Source organism: Palaemon carinicauda, chromosome 17 (genome assembly GCF_036898095.1).
Source record: "Palaemon carinicauda isolate YSFRI2023 chromosome 17, ASM3689809v2, whole genome shotgun sequence".
Taxonomy (NCBI): Eukaryota; Metazoa; Arthropoda; class Malacostraca; order Decapoda; family Palaemonidae; genus Palaemon; species Palaemon carinicauda.
In genome coordinates, this window is record NC_090741.1 from 102,468,347 (window position 1) to 102,494,267 (window position 25,921).

Here is a 25,921-nt window from a genome sequence, read left to right on the forward strand (position 1 = left end):
GCCTTACTGTACTACTTTACAGGATTTGACATCTTGAGCTCTTAAGTGTCTGAACCTCTTCTTAGCACTAGCAGGATATAAAGAAAACACCCAGACACTGTTTCTTCAGGTCTTGTAAGTCTTCTGACAATAAAGGTACCTTATGTCAGTACAGTACTGACATTTTCCATCTGGAGGAGGAATTCAGGAGTAGCCTTGATAGCATCCTCCTGGATCACCTGTCAGTTTACAAAGCAAAGGTAGTTTTTGAGAGGTATCAGACCATCCTCATCTATACTATTAGGACATTGCGTTCAGACCCTGGGACCTCCTTCCTTGGTTCCTGTGGTGGCTATTCAGTCGTTGTGTGACTCGTCCAGCTCCCTCATAGGACAAGTATGTTAATTGTCTAAGGTAACACATTTGGCTTTATTCTTATTGAAAGGTGGAATGATTTGCCCTTTGGCCTTTTCTTGTTCATTTTGGGGAATGAAGCAGCCATAACCATTATGCTCTGGTTGGATGACTGGTCAGTTAGGGGACAGAGTGCCTTTCCAGCAGGCTGCGTTTTGTGGTAGCAACTCCTCCTTCCTCCTTAAAATAGGGAGTATAGGTCAGTGTCCTCCATTCATATTCTAGTTGTTTTGGTCGACATTTCCAAAGTTATTTTTCGGATAGAGAGGTAGGTGTCTCGTGATCTAGCATTGACTTTCTCTTCTGTCAGTAGAGACCAAGGCTCTTAACAGCTTCAACATCCCTATGTGGGGCTATAAGGTGATTATTGAAGTCACCAGGAAGGATATCATGTCTGGGAAAAACAAATCTTCCAGTCTGATGCTAGGGGAATAAATTTGACCAAAGGACTGAAGGGTTGTATCCATGTTGGAAGAAATCACAAATTTTGAAACTAATTAGTATTATTCATAGCTATACAAACCTGGGTCCTTCAAAGTATAATTCCCTCCACAACCACCCCTCTTAGTCTTTAGGCTAAAGGTTAAAAGTGATGCGATACAGTTGGGCTCTTGGGTAAATCCCTAGTGATTCACTGTCAGTTCCATCTCTACTGAGTACATATTCCTTATTAAGGGATTCAGGTTTGTATATCTAGGAATAATGTATAAATGACTAGGAATTTGTGATTTTTTTATTTTGATTATCTATTTTTATAAGATTAATTTCTATCCAAGGAATATAAAGATCTGTTGTCATTGCAGGAGTTCATCACTGCATAAAAATAATTGACAATATAGTATTCTTGTTTAGTATTGTTCTTTGTAGTATTGATTGGTCATTAATTTCTAGGTAAAACTAGTTGACAACATGTTGCTCTTGTTTAGTCTTGTGATTCGTAACACTGATCAGTCATTAATTTCTGCAGAATGTGAATCATGGCCATGATGATGGTGCTTTGTGTGCAGCTCGACGCTGGCAGTACCCAGAAGATGAGGATTTACGGACAGCTTTGCTGTTGTCACGAGTTAATTTGGTGAGCTGACAATTTTTTTTTTATTTATATCAGTCTTGTTTTTGTTGTTTTTCATTAAAATTGAATAAATGTTTAATGTTCTCTCTCTCTCTCTCTCTCTCTCTCTCTCTCTCTCTCTCTCTCTCTCTCTCTCTCTCTCTCTCTCTCTCTCTCTCTCTCTCTCTTATTTTTTCCTTCTTTCTTTGATAATAATTTACTGTAGTGCTTGGTTCTATGTGATGTGTTTGTTACTGACTCTGTTTTTTCCTTTTCATTGCATAATACTTTTCATATTAATCTTCTTATTTTTCTTTGTGTATCCTACTCCTCTTCCCTTTTTCATGTATCAGAAGACATTAGATTATCTTGCTCAAGGTCTTTGGAAGTAATGTGACCTGAGGTCTTTGAAATAGATTACCAAATGTGGTTAAGTTTGGCATAATAGCTTGGCATAGATCTTGAAGTTAAATCTTGTGAACGAAAGCTCATTAATTATTCGGATTGCTGTCAAGAAATAGCTTTGCCATTTGATCATTAATATGAATCTATTGGAAGTTCTTGAAGCAATATTTTCTTTTTGGTACTGACATTACTTTACCCTCCTCCCAACCCCTTAGTTTTTTAACCAATATTTTACTTATGATTATAGTAGTCTGTTTGCTGACAAGCAATATCCCTGCTTATGCATGTACAATATGGATTTCTGAGTGTTTGTCTCCCAAAGTTGAGTGCCACACTATTCATTCGATAAAGGCCATACATAGCTCATAATTATGTAATTTCGAGACATTTTGTGATTGATATATTGAGATTGCTCCATTTATTTTATGAATTTATTTCTTGTGTTTCATCCTCATTATTATGTTTTCACTTGGATGATATCAAGATGTAAAGAAAAATTGTCTCATGTATGAGAATGATTTTGCCGGGTAGAATATTTTCTCTTTATTGATGATGTTAGCTAGAAAAAGAGGATTGTTGCCAGTTTTATTTCATTTTTGGTTCGGAAGAAGAATTACATTTTTTTCTTTAATTACTGTAGTGTTAGTTTCACATTTTCTTTGTTCACTTTATGATTTGTCGTATTTACAATTCATCATTGGATATAATTAATATTTATTATTGAATGTTATGTTTACAAGTTAATTTTTCAGTTACCATCTGTTTGGCTCTTTGCTAACTTTTAGGTGCTTAGTTTTATTTATATTCATACAATGAGTTTTGTTAGTGTAACTTCCCCATTATTGGCACCGTACACTAATTTTAGCTAAATATTTGCTAAAGATTCAGTAACCACAGGTCTACATTCAGGAGATGGAATCATTGCAAAGAGAGTAACATCATCTGCATAAACACTAACCTTGTTTTCATTGACAAACCATACATCATGCTTACATTAAAAAGTAAGGGCTGGGAACACTATTCTGAAGAATTTTTTTTTTCAATCACAGTATTTCTTTCAGCCGTGTTTCAAGTATTGCTCTCCTGTCTGGTCTACAGCTGATGAATCTCATCTTAATTTGTTGGACAAGAACTGGCTGTCTATTAAGTCTCTTATTCCTGATCGATCGGGATATCAATCTCTGGCTGTCCTTCAGTTAGTTCTTTATGGATATTGCATAAGATTTTTTTAATATTGACCATCCTTTCGATTTGGATCTTCCCATCCTGCAGTTAATTGTAACAGTCTTGTCTTTTCCATCATAAGGCTCAATACTACTTAGTATTCTAGATCTAGAAGTTTTATTCCACCTGTGACCAGATTGTGGAATGATCCTCCTAATCAGATACAGTAGTTGAATCGGTGGAACTTCAGAAGTTCAAACTTGCAGGGAATGTTTTATGTTGAACATCATCATCATCTCTTCCTACGCCTATTGATGCAAAGGAAATGTTGAACAGGCTGTTATAAATCTCTAAATAGTTTTCATACGACAGATTATTTTAACGTTGTTACTGGTTTTAAGATATATATATATATATATATATATATATATATATATATATATATATATATATATATATATATATATATATATTAATTATTTGTTACTTCTCTTATAGTTTATTTATTTCCCTATTTCCTTTCCTTACTGGCTTATAACATCCTACTTTTCTAACTAGGGTTGTAGCTTAGCTAGTAATAATAATTGGATGGACACATGGGCGAGAGTCCCAATTTATAGGTGTTGCTCCCAGTCTTGCCTACACTGGTTCTTGCTCTATTTTATGTTATCCAGTCTTTTCTGGGAGGGTTCATTTCACTTGAAAGTTGATTGTTTGAGCTTTGGAGGGCCTCATTTGGTGGGCAATGATCCCATTCTCTCCATTTTACGAGTCTGCAAACAAGGAGGCAAAGAGTCCAAGACCTTTCTTCTTTGCTGGACAGAAGTGAGACCTGTTGCCCATATCCCACAGTTTGTACCAGGGAAAACTGAATTTCCTAGCAGACTAGTAGAACACATTAATCCAACTCTTAATGGAGTGTTCATTACATCCCCTTATGTACCAACGAGTACAGAAATTTTGAGGAAGTCCACTTTTATCAACCAGAATGAATATGAACATTTTACTGTTCTGCAGTCCAAGACCCTCTAGCAAGAACAGGTGATACATGTTACAGGATTGGCCGAATTCAGCTTTTGGGACAAAGTTGAGAACATATACCAATGGCAGAATGACCCTCATCTCCCCATTTTGGCCCAGGAGAGAAGGGTCCCTAGACCTATGGCCTCTCATGTCAAATCCTCCCCTTGGTCATTATCACCCAGGAGAGGTATGTTTAACAGCCCCACTTTCATGATATAATGTACATCAAAACCCTCTTACCTTTGCTGGACAGCTTAGAGATTTTCCACCTAGCAAAGGGATTTTCTTTGGCCACTAAACTTTTTTATTGCCTCAAAACAAGTCCACAAACTTCCTATATCAACTCCAATAGACTGTACCTCAAGAAGTGCAAGTCTGAAAGACTATTGTTTACCAATACCTCTAAACCATATAAAGTTTTATGTTTCCTTGGATATGGTAAGAACACCACAGTCTGAAGGATACACTCGTTTTTATGCTGGTATTCGTTCTTAAGCACACATGGCCAGATACCTTATAATAGAGGTCCCTCCTACCTTGGAATCTAGTTGTGGCACTAGAATATTTGCTTGGGTCTTCTAAACCCATTCACTCAATCTGGTTTAAAGAACTATCAGTGAAGACCCATTTCCTTTTAGCTCTTGCCTCTGCTAAGAGGGTAAGAATTAAGTGAAAGCTTCAATCTTGCAAAATTGGCTTCACCTTCAACTAAGCACTAGAGGCCTGTCTCTTTTGCCAAAATTCAGGACAAAGAATCATTACAAAATCTAAAGTAAGCCTAACCAGGCAGTATCGTTGCCTGGTCTGGAATCATTTGTTAATGGAGGCCAATATGAGATGCCTTTGAAGATAAGGTAAAAAGTCTTATCTTACAGTAATATAAATAATTCAGTTCCTCTTTCTAAGAATGTTGTGTCCTTATTGAAGAGTTTGACAATTGAGGATCCCCATGATTAGATGACGTTTTGTTACCCTTGCTAGAGGTGAGAGCCCTTGATATAAAGGGAGTGGCCATGTCTCCCAACTTGTTTTTAGGTATGACTTCCTTGATGGAATTATAAGTGCCACTCAGTGGAGGTTTGCAATTCTGTATTTGTCTCCTCCTCCTCCTATTTGAAGGATATCTAAATAATTTATGGCTCATGCCATGTGTTGCTTCCTTTAGTCTTCATGGGAACATTCAAACTGGAACCAAATGGAAGTCTTACTTATTTGTTCCTTATTCACCCTCTCAATTTTCCGGGGGTCCAATTTTTTTTTTAATAAAGAGCTACAATTTTTAAATATTTAACTTAGCCGGTGAATATATAATAGCTGCTGCTCCAGCGGCTCGACAGAAAAACACACAAAAACTCGCGAGCGATCGCTATGAAGGTTGCGGGTGTGCCCACCAGCGCCAACTATCGGCCAGATACCGCATATGCATGTTAACAAGCCTCAATTCTTCTCTGTCGGCCTTAACGACAAGACGTATCATTACTCGCTGTATAACCTGGAGTTTTTTCAACAGACTTGGTGAAGTACTTCATTTTGGTTTGAGCTTTCGCAGTGCAGGTGTTTTATCCTCAACTTAAACTCTTGAACTCTTTTTTGGACAGATTTAATTGTTGATGACTTGGATTGTTTTTTGGACTTTCTTTGACTAATTCAAAATGGCTGACCCTTCTCAAATTCCTAGATTTCGTAAGTGTAATGCTAGGGATTGCAATAGGCGTCTTCCAAAGGCCTCTCTCAACCCACATACTGTGTGTTCTAATTGTCGGGGTAAAACCTGTCAATTAGGAGATTGGTGTGAGGAGTGCGTGGGCCTTTCAGAATTCGATTGGCTCGAATATGACAAGTATTCTCGTAAGCTAGAGAGAGATAGGGTGAGGAGGAGTTCCTCTAGATCAGTAGATTTTTCCTCTCCCCATGCCCCTGAACCTAATCCTTCCCCTGTAGTGGTTGTGCCTGAACCCTCTACTGGCACTCAGGAACCATCAATGCGGGACATGTTACGTGCCATTCATGCTTTGGGCGAAAGAGTTGAGTCGTTAGCAACAGATCGTAATCAACTCATGGCTGACGTTAAAGAGCTAAAGTGTCAGAGTGCCACAGCGGAAAATCGTGGGAAAGTGATTAGTGCGCAAAGTGTTTTCAGTGTTGCTACCGAGGGTTCGTCTGTTCGTGCCTGTCGTTCACCTAGCCCGAGACCTCTTGCAAGCTCCCAAGCCCAGGGGAGAAGTAATGTCGTACGACTTATGGGTTCGAGAGGCCTTGATCAGCGAACAGACGTTCCCTCTATGGTAACAGGCGTGTCTCATCAAGACCGCTCCTACCATAAGACGAGAGAGACCATTTTCTCCTCGTCATCCGAAGGCTTTTCGTATAAGAAACCGTGGAGCAAGGTTTCAAGGCCCTTGAAGCGAAAGTCGGTCCCTTCAGGACAGGTCCAGCGTCCTGGTTGTAGCCATTGGGACAGCTCTGACCCTTTGCAGTCATCGGAAGACTGCTCGCCGCCTAAGCAGCAACGTTACACAGGCTCAGAGAGTCTTGGTGTAGGCAAGGTTGTGCAGTCTCAGACGTTACCCCCGTCTTTTACCGCACCCATTCCCGTTGATCCTAATTGGGTTGTACTGCAAGACATGCAGATCAAGCTCGCCTCCCTTATGGAAGACTATTCTGCTGAAAAGGTTCACGATGATCCTCGCCGCTTAGCTAATCGAGATCCTGGCCTTCAGCCGCCAAAACGAGCCTTTGCTCGTCCTGTTGACGTTGGCGTTACTAAGTCACGTCAGTCACGCTTTGTAGAGCCTCACTCGATGCAGTCCCGTGTTGACTTTCAGCCGCATATGGACGTTCAGCCACTTCCTAATGCTCTTGTTGACGTTCAGGACGTTCGCCAACCAGTGGAGTTGACTTGTTTTGACGCTGAGCGTCAAACACCGCAGTCTAGAGTTGTTTTGACTGCTCAGTCTAGGCAGTCAAAGCAGTCTCGAGTTGACGTCGAGCGTCCTCCCGCTCCTGTTGTTGTTGACAGTCAGGCTGTTAAGCAGTTACATGACGTAGCATCCTGGACTGCTACTGATGCACCAGTGCATGTGGACTCTGCGTGTCAAGCATTGCCAACCCCTTTGCTTGTTACTCAGCAGTTGTCGGACGAAGATCCTTCAGATGAGGACGTTGCTGACCCTCATCATGATGACCATCCTTCGGATGTAGACGAACCTAGAACGGTTCCTCCTTCGATGGACTTTAAGAAAGTCATGTTAATTTTCAAGGAGCTTTTTCCCGATCACTTTGTTACCTTTGCTCCTCGTTCGCCACCGTCTGAGTTTGCTCTAGGCTTACCTGCTAACATGCCAGTCTTTACTAAGCTAGTGCTTTCTCGCTCTTCCAAGAGGGCTTTACGACTTTTAGGCGACTGGTTGGATACCAGGAGGAGTTTGGGGAAGACGGCCTTTGCCTTCCCTCCGTCAAAGCTCTCGTCTAGATCGAGCGTCTGGTATGCCACGGGAGAAGTTCTCGGCTTGGGAGTCCCTGCCTCTGCCCAGGGTGACTTCTCAAGCCTCGTAGACTCTCCCCGCCGCCTAGCCATGAGACGCTCGAAGATTAGTTGGTCCTCCTCGGACCTTGACCATCTGCTGAAAGGCGTATACAGGGCCTTTGAAGTTTTCAACTTCCTTGACTGGTCATTAGGAGCTTTAAGTAGGAAAATCTCGTCTGCTGGCAGAGATGTTTCCTTACTTATCATGTCATGTATGGATAAAGCCATCCGCGATGGTTCCAATGAGCTCGCCTCCTCTTTTACGTCGGGAGTCTTAAAGAAGCGAGAGTCCCTTTGCTCTTTTCTTTCGGCAGGAGTTACTCCCTGTCAGAGATCAGAACTGCTCTTTGCTCCCTTATCAACGTCTTTGTTTCCGCAACAATTGGTTAAGGACATAGCTTCTTCGCTTGTGCAGAAGGACACCCATGACTTGATGGCGTCCTCTGCTCGCAAAGGGACTCCTTCTACATCCTTTGCTGTAAGACCCAGGATCGAGACTCCAGCATCCAGATTTATCCCGCCCTTTCGTGGCAGAGCTCCCAGCAGGGGAAGTGCTCGTGCCGAGGGAAAGAGAGGAAAGAAGAGAGGAGCCAAGTCCTCACGTGGCAGAGTCTGACTGTCCACAGCCTCAGACAGCGGTAGGAGCCAGATTGAAGAGCTTCTGGCAGGCCTGGGAGAAGAGGGGTGCAGACCAACAGTCTGTTCGGTTGCTCAGAGAGGGGTACAAAATTCCGTTTGTACGCAAACCTCCTCTAGTGACAACTCCCATAGACCTCTCTCCCAGGTACCGAGAGGAGTCAAAGAGACAAGCCCTAAACCTAGAAGTGTCTCTGTTGCTAGAGAAGGGAGCGGTGGTGAAAGTCTCGGACCTTCAATCACCGGGGTTTTACAACCGTCTCTTCCTAGTCCCAAAGAAGACAGGAGGTTGGAGACCGGTGCTAGACGTCAGTGCGCTCAACGATTTTGTTACGAAAACAAAGTTCACTATGGAGACCACGAAGTCAGTCTTAGCAGCGGTCAGAAAGGGAGACTGGATGGTCTCTCTCGACCTACGAGACGCGTACTTCCACATTCCTATACACCCAGATTCCCAACCGTTTCTGAGGTTTGTTTTCAAGAATGTGGTATACCAGTTTTGGGCCCTGTGCTTTGGCCTCAGTCCTGCTCCTCTCGTGTTTACGAGGCTCATGAGGAATGTGGCAAAATTCCTCCATTTATCGGGAATCCGAGCCTCCCTGTACTTGGACGACTGGCTTCTCAGGGCTTCGTCCAGTCATCGCTGTCTGCAGGATCTTCATTGGACGTTGGATCTGACCAAGGAATTGGGACTTTTGGTCAACCTAGAAAAGTCCCAGCTGATTCCATCCCAAACTATACTATATTTAGGGATGGAGATTTGCAGTCCAGTTTTTCGGGCTTTTCCGTCTGCCACCCGAATAGATCAAGCCCTGCTCAAAGTCCAACTAATGCTGAGGAGAGAACGGTGCTCAGTCAGGAATTGGATGAGTCTCGTAGGAACTCTATCATCCCTGGAGCAGTTTGTCTCGCTAGGAAGATTACACCTTCGGCCTCTCCAGTTCCATATAGCTTTTCACTGGAACAAGGACAAGACGTTAGAGACGGTCTCAATCCCGGTCTCCGAACCAGTAAAGGCATGCCTGAAATGGTGGAACAGCAATATCAGTCTGAGAGAGGGACTATCCCTAGCAGTTCAGAACCCAAACCACGTACTGTTCTCAGACGCGTCGGATTTGGGTTGGGGTGCGACCCTGGACGGTCGGGAATGCTCAGGTCTGTGGACCTTAAGTCAGAGGAGCATGCACATCAACGGCAAGGAGCTTTTGGCAGTCCACTTGGCCTTGATGAAATTCGAAAGTCTCCTTCGAAACAAAGTGGTAGAGGTCAACTCCGACAATACCACAGCTTTGGCGTACATCTCCAAGAAAGGAGGCACACACTCCCTCACGCTGTACGAGATCGCTGGGGACCTGCTCATTTGGTCAAGAGATCGAGGCATCTCCCTGTTAACGAGATTTATCCAGGGCGACTTGAACGTCTTGGCAGACTGTCTCAGTCGGAGGGGTCAGGTAATTCCCACGGAATGGACCCTCCACAAGGACGTGTGCAAGAGTCTTTGGGCGACTTGGGGTCAACCCACCATAGACCTCTTTGCCACTTCGATGACCAAGAGGCTTCCAATCTATTGCTCTCCAGTCCCAGACCCAGCAGCAATACACATAGACGCATTTCTCCTAGATTGGTCTCATCTGGACTTATATGCATTCCCACCATTCAAGATTGTCAACAAGGTACTGCAGAAGTTCGCCTCTCACGAAGGGACAAGGTTGACGTTGGTTGCTCCCCTCTGGCCCGCGAGAGAGTGGTTCACCGAGGTACTTCGATGGCTAGTAGACTTTCCAAGAAGTCTTCCTCTAAGGGTAGATCTATTACGTCAGCCCCACGTAAAGAATATCCATCAAAGCCTCCCCGCTCTTCGTCTGACTGCCTTCAGATTATCGAAAGACTCTCAAGAGCTCGAGGCTTTTCGAAGGAGGCAGCCAGTGCGATTGCAAGAGCGAGGAGAGCTTCTACCATTAAAGTATACCAGTCGAAGTGGGAAGTCTTTCGAGACTGGTGCAAGTCAGCATCTGTGTCCTCGTCCAGTACCTCTGTAGCCCAAATCGCAGATTTTCTTTTACATCTGAGAAATGTTCGCTCCCTCTCAGCTCCCACGATTAAGGGCTATAGGAGCATGTTGGCTTCGGTCTTTCGGCATAGAGGCTTAGATCTTTCCAACAATAAAGATCTCCAAGATCTCCTTAAGTCTTTCGAGACCTCTAAGGAACGTCATTTAGCAACTCCTGGATGGAACTTAGACGTGGTCCTAAGGTTCCTCATGTCAGACAGGTTTGAGCCATTACATTCAGCCTCCCTGAAGGATCTCACCCTCAAGACACTTTTCCTAGTGTGCTTGGCTTCGGCTAAAAGGGTCAGTGAAATTCATGCCTTCAGTAAGAACATCGGCTTTTCTACAGAAAAAGCCACTTGTTCACTTCAACTTGGTTTCCTAGCCAAAAATGAACTGCCTTCTCGTCCTTGGCCTAAATCTTTTGATATTCCTTGCTTATCAGAGATCGTAGGCAACGAACTGGAAAGAGTGTTATGTCCGGTTAGAGCTCTTAAGTTCTATTTAGCTCGTACTAAGTCCTTACGAGGTAGATCTGATGCATTATGGTGCTCAGTTAAGAAGCCATCATTGCCTATGTCAAAGAATGCTTTGTCATATTTTATCAGATTTTTAATACGAGAAGCTCATTCTCACTTGAATGAGAAAGATCGATGTTTGCTTAAGGTTAAGACGCACGAAGTAAGAGCTATAGCAACCTCCGTGGCCTTCAAGCAAAATAGATCTCTGCAAAGTATTTTTGGAGAAGCAAGTCAGTGTTCGCGTCATTTTACTTAAAAGATGTCCAGACTCTTTACGAGGACTGCTACACACTGGGTCCATTCGTTGCAGCGAGTGCAGTAGTGGGTGAGGGTTCTACCACTACATTACCCTAATTCCAATATCCTTTTTAATCTGTCTCTTGAAATGTTTTTTTTAATATTGTTTTTTGGGTTGTACGGAAGGCTAAGAAGCCTTTCGCATCCTGGTTGATTTGGCGGGTGGTCAAAGTCATTTCTTGAGAGCGCCCAGATTAGGGGTTTGATGAGGTCCTGTTGTATGGGTTGCAGCCCTTGATACTTCAGCTCCTGGGAGTCTTTCAGCATCCTAAGAGGATCGCTGGGCTTCGTGAGGAAGACAGACTTACAAGGCAGAGTAATCGTCTAAGTCAACTTCCTTACCAGGTACCTATATATTTGGATTTTGTTATATTATAACTGTCAAAAACTCTAAGCATATACGCTGTAAACTTAATTAACTCTGGTCTCTACCCACCACCTTGGGTGTGAATCAGCTATTATATATTCACCGGCTAAGTTAAATATTTAAAAATGATATTTTAATTATAAAATAAATTTTTGAATATACTTACCCGGTGAATATATAAATTAAAGGCCCTCCCTTCCTCCCCAATAGAGACGCAGCGGGACGAGAAGAATTGAGGCTTGTTTACATGCATATGCGATATCTGGCCGATAGTTGGCGCTGGTGGGCACACCCGCAACCTTCATAGCGATCGCTCGCGAGTTTTTGTGTGTTTTTCTGTCGAGCCGCTGGAGCAGCAGCTATTATATATTCACCGGGTAAGTATATTCAAAAATTTATTTTATAATTAAAATATCATTTTGTGTAGAGGAGACTCCTTGATTTATTATTATTATTATTAATATTATTATTATTAATATTATTATTATTATTATTATTATTATTATTATTATTATTATTTGTTAGCCCTTCCTTTATTATATGGCAAAGTCCCCTGCACATAGACAATTACCCTTACTGATTGTACTGCAGTTAGTCTCCTCTATGGTACTTATAATGACAGTTGCAGCAAGAAGAGAAGCCCTAAGGCTGGAACCATCCTTAAGCTGTAAAAAGTAATGAGAGCAGAAGATGGTTTTACAGGCAAAAAGCAATCAAGGGATCTTTCTTATGTTGTCATTGAGGTGGATTTTAGTTATTCATAGTGGATTACCACCATCTCTTCATCTAACTAAATGGGGCACTCAATATATGAATATTTGGGCAGGTTCATTTAAATAAATCAAATTTTCATTATAAAATTTATTTCAATCTTTACTATACAGTATTCATTTCTAAACCCTACCACTTTCATATAATCTAGAGAAGTAAATTGATATGGTTGAGAGCAAATAATAAGATAAATAAAACTCTGAGCTTGACAAGCTCAAAACTTTTTTTAACTATTTTTCTCATTAAAGTGGCCCTTGAAGTATATGTAGCCCAGTATAAGAATATTTATTAAGTATTCAATTAGTTTTATTATAAAAATGTTTACCAAAGAGTTTGAATGTTTTTATAATCTGAAAATAATCAAATTGATACCGCAAGTAAGCACTTGTTATGACAAAACGGCAAAATTTGGAAATGTGAATTGGATAATAATACGTTGAAACAAATCAAACCCATTGTGTCCTTGTGGGAATCATATACTCAGAGAGAGTAAAGAGCTATAGTAATGTCAACAAGCTTATGTATTGGTCTAACGAGATTGACACATTGATTTTTAATGTGCACTCCACATGTAGCAGTTGCCAAATGTAATAAACGTTGTATGTTTTAACAGTTAAACATATTTTGTGCGAGCAGATTGTGTTTAGAAGACAACAAGAGATTTATGATTTGGTCTGAAAAATTATGAATTACATTTTATCAGATTTGGATAATATTCCTGTTTCGAGGAGTTTAAGACTTTCAAGTATAGTGCTGGTCTAATAAATAAAATTTGAACCTTTGTTTACAGTTTTATATACAGTACTTTATTTATAATTTATTTTTTTATCACCTATGTCATAGTCAATTATTTATTTTATTCCCTCCCAAAAAAATTTGGCACAGCTCTATGAATCAAGTTTGAATTATTGAGCCGATTAGTCTCCCATCTTTCAATAATAATAATAAGGTACTGTGGCACAGTATTTGTGAAATACAGGTTCTCTACTGTATACCAAATGACAAGTTTTTATATTGTTTTTCTTATATACATTAATTTTAGAGATTTAGTTCAAGATAGTTAAGATAAGAAATTAAAGTTTATTTTGTATTTGCATTCTTTTTTTCTATTTTCAGAATTAATTGTACATAGTTTATATCAGCCTCAAGCTTCAAAGGTCAACCTCAGGGCTGGTATCTTCATATATTTCAAGTTACTCAGAAGTACCATACTATGTCAGTTGCTCTCAAACTCCAATAGAAGTAGGATCAGTGTCAGAGTATTTTGATTATATGCAATTAAGTTCTCATTTTCTAGAATTTCCCAGGTAAGTACATGTACAGGATATACTTACACGATAGCAGTATAATTCAGTCTTGCAAAATATGTTGATTAGCTCTTTAGTTTACAGTACATGTATGAATACTCACTGATAGTTTTTGAAATGTATATATACTGTATTAACTTTTGGTAAAAGCAATCTGCGATGCAGTACATAATATATTAGTTACTGGTAAATGTCTTTGATAATATAATGGGAATAATAGCTCCTACTCATATTTACATTCTATTGTACAGTAAGGTGGTACATCCAAGTGTTACATCAATATTTTTTTTCTATGTCAGATATTATTTAGATAAAATTTCTCATGTTCAAAAGTGGGATTTAGGAATTAATTTTGACAAGTGGAAAAAATAAGAAGTTTCATAAAATTGTTATATATTTTTCAAGAGTGGTTCTTCATTCAATTGAAAACATTTAGATGAAGGGCACTTTAACAGAGGGATTGCTGAAAATATTGTAAGTTGGAAATGATGGAAAATCTTTGAAGTAAAACTGCTGACCGTATGGAATGAAATGTTGGACTAAAAGTTCTAGAAATAACTAAATAACACAAAGGTCGTGGGGAAAATTTTGTATGTTACTAAAGAATTAAGAGACATGTACTGTTAGATTGAGTGAAGATGATTTTGAGTGACTGAAAATCATCGATTTTAGTCAGAAAGTTGAAGATTGCAAATATGTAGCCTTGATTAGTTCCAAATGTTACATGAATTATACCTGTTTTTAAACATAAGAGAAGCATATTTCTACTCAAGGTATGCTGAGTTTGTATTACATAGATTCCATTGCTGGACTGTACCTTGGACATGCAAATGATTTTTCATTGTTTTTTCATAGTTTCTTAATAACAGATCAGTTCAGGTCAGGATGTGGGAGAGAGTAATGTACTAGCTATATTTGGAACCACTGCAGTTCTTACTCAATTTATTCCATAAAAAGGTCAAGCTCTTATTGACAGGTCATTGTGATGCTGATCCTTCCGTTTTGGGTTACTAAACCATCAATTTTGACTGAAAATACGTATTGTAGCTCATTTGTCTCTGTAAGACGAGGACATTTTGGCAAGGTACTACTGGAAGAACGTCAGTGGTCTCTTCCTGTTAGATACGTATTTCGTATTTCTTTTTTTTTTTTTAATGCGGCTTCCCAATTTCAGAGGGAAAAATCAAACTAAAATATTTGGTGCATATGCATAGAATAATCAATGTTTGAACTTTCTGAAAGCTTTCATATGGTTATTTAAAAGATTAGATCATATGAATCATGTGATTTTTATCATAGTTTTAATTATCATTAGTGGTATGTATTTTTAGCATCAAATGGTGCTCTTGAATTAACCTATACAAAGTCATCATCTTTTTCGTGCATGTAATTTGCCAAAGCATATTTGCATGTATTACTATGTTTGGAGTAAAGAATAAGGGTTTTCAGGAATACTTAAGTCAGTGATAGTCATTTGTTATCATATTTATACTCACTGGGTATCAGGACAATTCCCCCTCTGAGGACAATTACCCTCTGAGGACAATTACCCCCGAGGACAATTACCCCCTAGGACAAGTACCCCCAAATATGATAAAAAGAAAAAAATTACATATGTAAGTCTGAAGGAAAAAAATACCTATTCACAAATAATGACTTTATTTACTTAATAATAGAAAGATAAAATACAAAGATTTTTTTTTATTTTCTGATAATTCAAATTACATGCGATTCCTCGCAAATATTCCAAGGTACTTCTATTTTCGTAATCATTTACCACTAATAATACGTTTCGAAACATCTGAATATTTTTTTCTTGATATTTTTTTTTTTTTGTCAAAACCTACCGAATATTAAGTCATATGAACATGTAATGCTTGTTCTTTTTCGAGTCAGTTTAAAACTTCCATAAATTGGGGTGGTAACAGCCAATGTTAGATAGGAAACCTCTGTGCCATCCCTCTAGCGAATTGTTTGTTCTTGGCAGTTGTTCTGAGGTTCTGTTATATATATTCCATAACTGCCTTGCAAACACTGGTTCTCATTGTCTCCCCTCTTGACATGGTCATCTCAAGAACATATCCTCAAAATAATCTTGCAATATATACGTTTCAGGAGGAAGTATTTCACAGTTTCAAAAGCTATTACATCACATTCAGGAACAAAAGCTATAGCAGATAACATATTCATATATGGTAAATAGAAAACTCTTTGTCCTCCAAGTATCGTTATTGAAATCCATGCGATTTAATGTTTTGGTATATGCTTTGGATGAAATAAAAAAAAACAGCCTTTTATCTTAGTTTGAGGAAATGCCAAGCGTTAACTGTTAATTGAGGCTTTGTCAAAGTCAACCATGATTGATTCTGGCGCTAAATCTGATTTTAATAGTTTTAGTTGGTCAAGAAAACTAGCATGAGTAGTTTGACATTTATCCAGTAGAAGCGTGCATAATAATGGTAACTGAAAATATCTGGGGCACTGTTCTAAATGTTCCGTCAAGTGACCAATGTCGGGTTCCGCATAAATAGTTAAGATTTTCGTGCTCCAAAACTCAGAATTGTTTTTTCATCAGATGTAGAGTTGTGCAGTAAAAAATCTTTTCCATTTAGTGTTTTTGTATACACATCTGGTAAAACTACTTCTTGGACGTCTAGAGGTAACGGTTGTAAATGGGGTGAACATTGTCGCTGGCGTCTAATGTTGCTTTTTATGCGGTTAATTGGAGGAAAATTTGTTATGGTTTCATCATCGATGAGAGCACATGCCTCAGAAACTATTTGCTGTGCAGTTTCTTCTTTATTGCTAGCTTCCTCTTTCATTTGTTGAATAGTTTTGCCAGCCTTAATGTTTGCATTGTTTGCCGTATGAGTATGATCATGAAGTGTGCTAACAATTTCCTTTCGCTGTATATTCGCTTTCAGTTTAGCTTTGCACAAAGCTTTGTTCCTGCATTCTATACATACATTCAAATAAGACAACACCATTTGCCAGGTTTTTTGTTTAACGTAAATATATCCACCATAGACTAGTTTGTCTTTTCCTCTTTCACTTTTTATAAATTCCATACTGATTAAGGGCTTACAGTCTTTTCTTTTCTGCTAAAAGTGGAATACTGTTATAAAGGAAATTAGAAACAAATAGAAAGGCATTTCAAAGGAAACATATTTTTTAAGTTGTTATACTTGTCACATTATATAGTTTACTCATTTTCAAAACAAAATATCATCATAGGAATAGTTGTTCTCAGGGGTAATTGTCCTAGACTCACTCACTATTGCATACTCATTAATACATTACCAACACTGAACACTATTTGTCTTGTTAGTGTTCCAAAGTTTCATTACTCAAACTTAGCTGTATTAAGAAAAGAAAAGCGTCATAAATTTGGTAATGGATACCAAAATATCTATTTGCAAGATATATCTAGATGTCAGTTTTCAATGTAATTTTTATTTTTCATTGTCAAAATTTTACAATTATTTTGTAATTTTATCATTACGATTCAAAGCCCTTTTTTATTTAGGTAAAATTTCCTATCTTTTACGTTCCCCTCTTGGTTAGTCATACTGTATATTAAGTTTCATTGAATAGAGATGTCTTTCATCAGTTTAGTTTAGGTGACTGTCTTTTGTCTCCCCAAGAAGTAAATCCATTTAAGCATTTAGAGCAGAAAATTTAACAAACCCCTTACTACATCATGAATGTGCTGTAATTTTTAGATGCTGCTGGTATAGGACTTTGATGCTCATGTGGAATAGATTGTGAATCCTATACAAAGAATCAAATTGAAATATATTTTTCTCTTGCCTACATAGACATATATTATGGATTAAGCGTACCATTCTGTGAAGCTTTAAAACAAAATGATGTGATAGATCCTAATACAGTATTATTACTCCCAAGGGTTACAAAGAATATCAGAAATAGATATTGAGTCAGCAAACAGCTATGGTGAATACACATTTTACAAACTAAAGTAGCCAAATTTTATAACAAGGGACATGGGCAGACAGAAAGTCTTGGGGACCATTCCAGCTTTACCAAGTACTAAGAAACTATTACCGACCAACACTCGAGCCACATCTATCAGACATTCAGAAAGAAGCATACCAACATAGATCCCTCTCATTCCTACAGATAGCATCAAGCCACAAAAGGCAATCAAGATGAAAGTGCAAACACACACATATGCACACATTAGTATACAAAACTAATAGTTCTGACATATGTACAGTACTTGTTATTTGATGTTACTTAGATATATGGTTTACTTTGGTAACATTTGAATAAAACTGAAAAAAGTTTAGATAGGAAGAAGTCGCAGTAGCTCATTTTAACAATCTGTGACAGCATTCCTGGGGTCCTAAGTTCAAGCATTGATAGGTTTATAATGACACATGTCCTTACTGTTCCTGTGAGATAGGAATTTAGCAGGGCTGGGGTAGGAACCTGCTGAGACATAAGCGCTCATTGTCTTGCTCCTTCCAGGTCTCACTTGGATGTTGATTATTTGTTTATGTATGATCGGTTTCTAGTCTTAAACCTGTACCTTAACTCTGCTCCTCATAAGTGACCTTTAATTATATTGTCTGCATTGAGAAGACATATCTGTTACTATTTGTTCGAAAATGAAATGGAAACTGTAGACTAAAATAAATGGAAGAATAATGTACATAGTATTAGGGATATTAATTGAGTCATCATTCATAGTACAGTATATGATGGTTGAAAATTTTAAATGTCTTTTAAGACATACTGAATCTACAGTGTTGACCTTCATATTAGCTCCATGATTTCGACCATCCTTCAAAACATGGTAGACATGAAGCTATAGAAAGGAGGTTTTATTATAGTTCCTTTATGATAAATAGTTTATTGCTATATAATTGATTTTGTTGATTTAATGTGATTAGGGATTTTTTTAAAAGAATTTTATTTTAATTACTTTATTATTATATATATAATCTAACCAAACCACCCAGCACAAAATATTGCCAAATGTTTATTCGTGAAAAATTGGATGATTTGTCAAATAAAGAAAAGGAAGTTTTGCGACTCATTATGGTTATTGTATCATTTTAATTATTTAAGCTACCATGATTTCTTATGAGTACCCAACATCATATTATCATTGACAGCTCATTTGGCTTTTATTTTCTAATAGAATTTTCAAGCACAATTTTTAAACTAATAAAGTTTTCACTAAAGTAACAACAGTAATCATAGAGAATGATAAGTAGATAAACTTCATAGACAGTGTAGTTAATTAAGAAACTTTTTGTAGATGTACATATTTCCATAGTTGGTAATCAAAGGAGCTTCACCAAATGGAAGTGTATATGGGCAGTAGCTGTTTAGAATGCTGTTGTAGCCCTTAGTATCACTTGAAATTGGTAGTTGTTGGAGTGTTCTCTCAAATGATATCCAGTGAGAGTGTAGAGGAATGTAAATTTATGGAAATAAGAAGTTTGTTATTTGAGCCATGATGAACATTTAATGGTATAAGTTATCCAAGTGAAAGTTAGTAGTCATGGTTTTTACCTTTTCATCACTGGATTGAATAATTTTCAAAAATCTCTTTTTTTGTTAAGGTTTTGCATTTTATTTGTTTTTAAAAAGCATGTGTTGAGACAATGTTGCAAATTTTAATGTGACATTAATGTACACTATTAATAATCATTTAAATTGAGTAATTGACAATATAACACTGATAAATGAAGTAACTTGTAGATGGGAATTGTACCTCTAGAGTTGACTATATACAGTTAAAAAATTTGCTTTAGAATTGTAGAGCATTGATGTCTGAAATTGAATAATATTTTAGAAGAGGATTTTGACAGACATATTATTTCTCACTTGGTATTGTTTCATAACTAAACTAATCCTAAGAAAATATGCTATCGTTCTTAGAGCTCATTTATATATCTTACATGGATGTCATTATGAGAATATATTGGTTGCAGAAAGTAAGGTTTATCCTAAAGGGTTCTGTAAATGATGCTTATATTGTCTTGTTAAAAAAGTAAAATACACCATTGCATTTCCAGTTACAAATTTCAAAGGCCAAGTTTGATATCTAGTCATTACTTTTTAAAATCCATTGAACATAGAAACCTTATAAAATTTACTCTGATAGAATTATCTTGATATATATATATATATATATATATATATATATATATATATATATATATATATATATATATATATATATATATATATATATATATATATATATATATATATATATATATATATATGTATGTATATATATACAAGTATATGATAAATATAATACAGTAGTTTCCTGATTTGTAAAAAAAAAAAAAAAAATTCTTGTAGCTGCTTTTCACTGTTGCCAGAGTATAAAACAGTTAAAGTCAGTAAGTTATGCCATTTCATTATATACAATACAGTGGTACCTCAGTTTATGAATTACTGAAACCAAGCAGTATGGGCATATAATTTACAATTCATGTTTCATCATGGTTATTATAGTTATTTTTAAGCTGAAACTATACTGTAGCTACAAGTTTATGTGTAAATGTACCTATAAATGCTAGAGAGGATTTACCTTTAGGGTACAGTCAAAGATTTGTTTATATGATGACTTGCAAAAATAACTGTATGACGCTCAGAAATAGAGGTGCTGATTATTGTCATAAGCTGTAACAGTAATACTACATGATCATAACTAGCTTTAAGAACCTGTTTATGTGTATAACACTTATGAATCAAATCGGAACCATTTTAAGTATATCTACTTAGCAATGTATAAGATTTTGAAAAAGGGTATAAATAAACTAAGCCCTCTTAAAAAATGAAGTGTTTTCAAGGTTGAAAATTCTTACTATCTGTCACAAGTTTTTCTTTATTTACTGTTTGGTGTTTGTGTAGTTAAGGTAAATGACGTAAGTTTAAGTTTATATACTTCACCAATTTAAAAAATGTGTCTAACCATTGTTTTGAGTATGCTTGAACTTCCAATTGAAGGTTGAAACAGCCAAGAAAATTATAACTGCTTGATCATGAAGTTGAATTTAATAAATAAGATATAGAGATCTTAGGATGTTCCTCCTGTGTGCAATATATACAGTACTACAATATTGATCTTAGCTCCATGACATTAGTGATTTATGTAATATGCGAAATGGTCCTAGCTTTTGGATATTAGTTTTGTATAATTTCTAAAGAACCAGACTAAAATAGCTGAAAGTTTGAAGCTGCTCAAAGCCAGTATGCAAAATGACAAAAAGGACAAAAAGCTTTAGGTTGCCAGCTAGAATGGGCTGTTTAGGTCATAAAAATTTCTAGTTAAGAGCTGTCATATAGGTTAAAAAAGTTGTCCAATTTGACTACACAGTACCTTGCTTGAACTTCTTCCTCCTTATTGTAAATTGGCTAAGTGCAACATATAGAAGGATATTATTAGAGGTGAATAGTGCCTTTTTAAGTTCCTACAACTTTATCTGTTTACACTATAGCAGTGAATTGATGGTCATGAAGTCTGAACAGTTGGTCTTGTCTGCAGTGTTGCTATTGCCTGTTAATCGTAGATTACAAAGAGTAGTTATTGCTACAGGGATGTAATCTGGGGAGTTCCTCAATAGTATAGTAGCAAACTTTGACTTGCTACTAATACTACGGATGCATAATATTGGCTTTGACAAAGAAAATCGTGTTGAATACGATGATTGGATTAATTAATTTGGGCTGTATAGTACAGCAGGGTTTGTTACTCCATTTAGTGGCCAAGTTCAACTGGAGAAAAATCCTACATTTGCACAATGAAGAAAAGGTTAAAGATATTTGACAGCAAGAGGATTTGAAGTAGAGGATATAAACCATGTGCAGCTAGGGCCTGAAGGAATGCTGCAAAGACCCTTGACAGTACTATCCCCCGGCAGGAGATTGTGGAGATGCTAATTTACATTGATCCTATCTACTATTACAGACCGTTGAGAGTCTTTCTATAATTGTGGAAGATCTGTATAGTTAAAAAAAAATTCTCTTACTCTTTTGAGTATTGTTCCCTAGTTTAGTTTTCAGCTGCTGACTTTGTATAATGAATTTCTTATTATTTTTGCATTCAGTCCTTTCATCATATCATCCACTAGCTAACACTCATCTCCTCCTATGCCTATTGCGCAAAGGGCCTCTATTAAATTTCGCCAGTCATCTCTATCTTTAGCCTCTAAATCCATTCATAATATCCTACTACAACACTTATAGTCCTCAGCCATGTAGGTCTGGGTCTTCCAAGTCGTCTAGTGCCTTTTGGAGCCCAGGAAAAAGTTTGAGGAAGAGCATGACCAAACCATCTTCATCTATCCCTCACCCTGATTTCATTCACATATGGCATTCAAGTTCTCTCTTCTAGTTTCATTTCTAATCCCATCCTGCAAATTAACTCCTAATATTTTGAGGGCTTTGTTCTCAAATCTGCATAATCTGTTGGATATTGTTTCATTGTCATACCATGACTCATGTCCATACTGTAACACATCTCACTAAACTGATATATAGCCTGATTACTAGGTATTGTTATTTCTAACAGTCATATCTTCCATCTCTAGAGATTCATCATCACAGTTTTCTAAGTTTGCTTCAGTTCTGACTAAATTATGGAATGGTCTTCATAACCATGTGATCAAATTGCTGGAATTTCTGAAGTTCACACTGAGTGCAATTGCTTTCTTGAGTAGAATTAAGTGTTTTGAATTAATTATTTAAATGTTTAATCTTATTTTTATTATATGTTTTCATTTTTGTATATTTTCCCTTCCAGTGTGATTTTCCATTTTAGCTCTTAGGCTTGCAGAGTTCTACTTTTCCAAATAAGATTGTGGATGTCTAGAGCTCTCACCCTATCAGGTTAGGCGATTTGGACTGGATCTGTTCCTTTGTACCTTATTGTTTCAATTTGACACTGGTTTCACTGCGGATTAAGTAACTTATAATTAATGAGTTGCACTTAACCAGGAAGAATTAATAATGTAGGTAATTACATCATGATGATCTTTGTGTATTTGGCTTCAGACCTTATCTCTAAAACTCCAGTTATTTAAAGGCTCAATATTCTTTTTCTCTGGTGTTGAGGTTTTTTTGTTTATATAAACTTTTTTTTTTACCATTTCTAGAAGGTTATTAGAGGACTGGAAATAACATTCAATGCATATCAGAAGTATTTCTTTGCTTGTTACCTATCGTGGTTTGTCTGTAATGTTTCAGGTTTTTCTTTATTCGTAGTCTGAATGTTGATGTAAATTATTTTTTTAGATGTAGTTTCAATCAATTATTTTGAGATCAAGTGGGAAGTACCAGTTCAATTAACTTTTACATTTTAATGGTATATCACCATAAAGAATATTAGCCTTAATGTTAAAAAGATATGACCTATTAAGTGACATAAGTATTTATTAAGCTGTCGTCATACTTTGCATATGAAAAGGAAGTGCCATGAAATTGCAATTATCTTTAATAATGAGGAACAAGTACTTTTGGGCACACAAGTCATAAGGCCCATGTATAACTCGTAAGGTTAGTTTGCAAAGTTATATTTTAGGCGATTTGTTCAATTTGTCCCTTTTCTAAATAATCACAAGAAAACATTTTGGATTGGAAGTGAAACTGTAGCAAAAAGGAATTTCTTTTTTTTTTCTATATTAGCTCTTGACCAGAGGTTAATGTCTCATTTTTTTCTTTTTTTAATTTAAAATTAATTTAAGATACAGTACTCTAGGATATATTTAGTTAGATATTAAACCATTAGAAAATACCTTTATTCAAATATTTGTTTCCAACACAGGTGTCGGCACTCCCTAAAAGGGCCAGTGTTGGCATTGGCTTTCAATTGGAAGAGCATATTTAACCCTGGATAGGTACGGTCCTCGGACACCCCTTTAAGGGTATACTCGGACGCGAACGACCCCGACGCCAAAAAAAATTCTTGAAAAATCAGTTTTTGCAGTAACCTCCTTTTTTCTTTTGCCAAAAAAAACTTCAATGAATGCTTAAAACAACTGTAAAGATAAATACTACTCATCTGCAGAAAAACTATTTATTATAAATATTTTAAAAAATTAAGTAGAAAAAAAAAAGACCTGACATAAAAATTCATAAAAAAAAAGTTTATACATATATACACAAATCCTTTTAGGAATTGATTCTTGAATGTTTAGGACACATCTTGATGTATTTTGGATGAAGTCAGACCCATGGAGGTGAAGATCTGAAATGAGAAAAAAAGGGTAACTTTTTTTGGCCAAAAAAAATTGTCCAAATTTCATGAATTTTTTTGGGTACCCAAATGAAATAGGAAGTGGCTAATTTTTTTAGGGAATAAACATATGTTATCCTAAAATAGAAATATGTAAAAAAATCTTCATTATTTTGTAAATTACATTTATATCAGGGGCCATATCTTAAGGTAATTTTTTGAGTACTTGGAAATTTCGTAAAAAAATACATATATTTAATATATAATATGATATTTATGCAGGTAAAAATATACCAAAATATCACAAATTCTATAGGGAACAAGAATATATATAGATAGGGCAGCTTACGCTTCGGATATGTCCACAAAATGGCCGCCAACCACACTGACTCAGACTCCCTAATCTGCCACTTGAAATGTAGGAAGGGTATGTCAATTTCAAGGTGTTATTTACTAATCTAATTATTATTGGATATGCATAAAAATTGTATGGTGGGTTGCTGGATAATTGTCGATTATTTTACGACTATAAAATTAAAATTCTTACCCAAAAAATTTTTTTTTGAAGGGAAATAAAATCGAAAAAAAAAATGTAAAACAATATTTTAGCTAAAAAAATTTGATGATATTCAATCAAAAAAAAAGTAAACAAAATTTTCCGACAAATAAACATCTAGAGGAATCATTACTCTGTGATAGTTCCTTAGTACGTAGTAATTTTGAAAGAATTGGGAAAAAACGAAAAAATGGCAATCACCGGAAAATCGAACACATACTTATATATACGCCATATCTGGCTAAAAAAAAGATAGGCATGGGTAGCCAGATCATCTAGAAACACTTTCCAACACTATAAAAATATAAGTTTTGCGACACTACTTGCCAATTCCTTACGGTAACATGACTAAGCAAAAAAATGCAAAACAAATAAAAAGGGGCACTCGTGGAAAAATGGCCATTCTAATATACGGCATTTCAGAAAAAAAAAATTTCAGCCACGTGCTAGGCAAACCATCAAGGCATATTTTCCGACAAATAAACATATAAATGAAATATTACTCTGTGATAGTTCCTTAGTACATAGTAATTTTGAAAGAAATGGGAAAAAACGAAAAAATGGCAATCACAGGAAAATCGAACACATACTTATATATACGCCATATCTGGCTAAAAAAAAAATAGGCATGGGTAGCCAGATCATCTAGAAACACTTTCCAACACTATAAAAATATAAGTTTTGCGACACTACTTGCCAATTCCTTACGGTAACATGACTAAGCAAAAAAATGCAAAACAAATAAAAAGGGGCACTCGCGGAAAAATGCCCAACATTCTAATATACGGCATCTCAGATAAAAAAAAAAGACATGCACGTGTTAGCCCAACCATCAAGGCACACTTTCTAACACATAAACATGAAAAAAAAATCAATAATATAAGGCAATTCCTTACTACGTAGTAAATTTTTACAAATATTGAAAAAAAAACAAATTGGCAACCGCAGTTAAATACCCAATATACCAATAACTACGTCGTATCTGACAAAAACAAAATCACGCATGGGTAGCCAGATCATCTAGACACACTTTCCAACATTAAAAAAGCAAAAGTTTTACGACACTATTTCGCAATATCTTACGGAAAAATGACTTGGCAAAAAAATAAAAAAAAATTAAAAAGGGACACTCGCGGTAAAATGCCCGACATTCTAATATACGACATCTCAGATAAAAAAAAAGACATGCACGTGTTAGCCCAACCATCAAGGCACACTTTCTAACACATAAACATGAAAAAAAAAATGAATAATATACGGCAATTCCTTACTACGTAGTAATTTTTACAAATATTGAAAAAAAAAACAGAAATTGGTAACCGCAATTAAATACCCAATATACCAATAACTACGTCGTATCTGACAAAAACAAAGTCATGCATGGGTAGCCAGATCATCTAGACACACTTTCCAACACTAAACAAGCAAAAGTTTTACGACACTATTTGGCAATATCTTACGGAAAAATGACTTGGCAAAAAAATGAAAAAGGGGCACTCGCGGTAAAATGGTCCTCGTGGTGATGAACGACATTTTAACTAAAAAAAAAAAACATGCACATGGTAGCCAAACAATCCACCAAGACTTTCCACAACTGATAACCTATACAAGTTGCACCATTCTACGACAATT

General features: G+C 36.6%; 1 protein-coding gene across 2 annotated transcripts in view; it reads left to right on the forward strand.

Annotated features, from left to right (window-relative positions):
* The window catches only part of LOC137656871 (uncharacterized), a 99,996-nt gene extending 80,360 nt beyond the window's left edge, over positions 1–19,636 (forward strand). The window contains exons 4-5 of one of the 2 annotated variants that reach the window (XM_068391239.1): positions 1,361–1,468; positions 13,321–19,636. In XM_068391239.1, coding sequence (XP_068247340.1) covers positions 1,361–1,468; positions 13,321–13,326 — 114 coding nt within the window. In that variant the 3' untranslated portion in view covers positions 13,327–19,636. Of the gene's footprint in view, positions 1–1,360; positions 1,469–13,320 lie in introns of those variants that run through there. The other variant, XM_068391240.1, reaches the window with a different exon arrangement.
* The last annotated feature ends 6,285 nt before the right edge of the window (positions 19,637–25,921 follow it).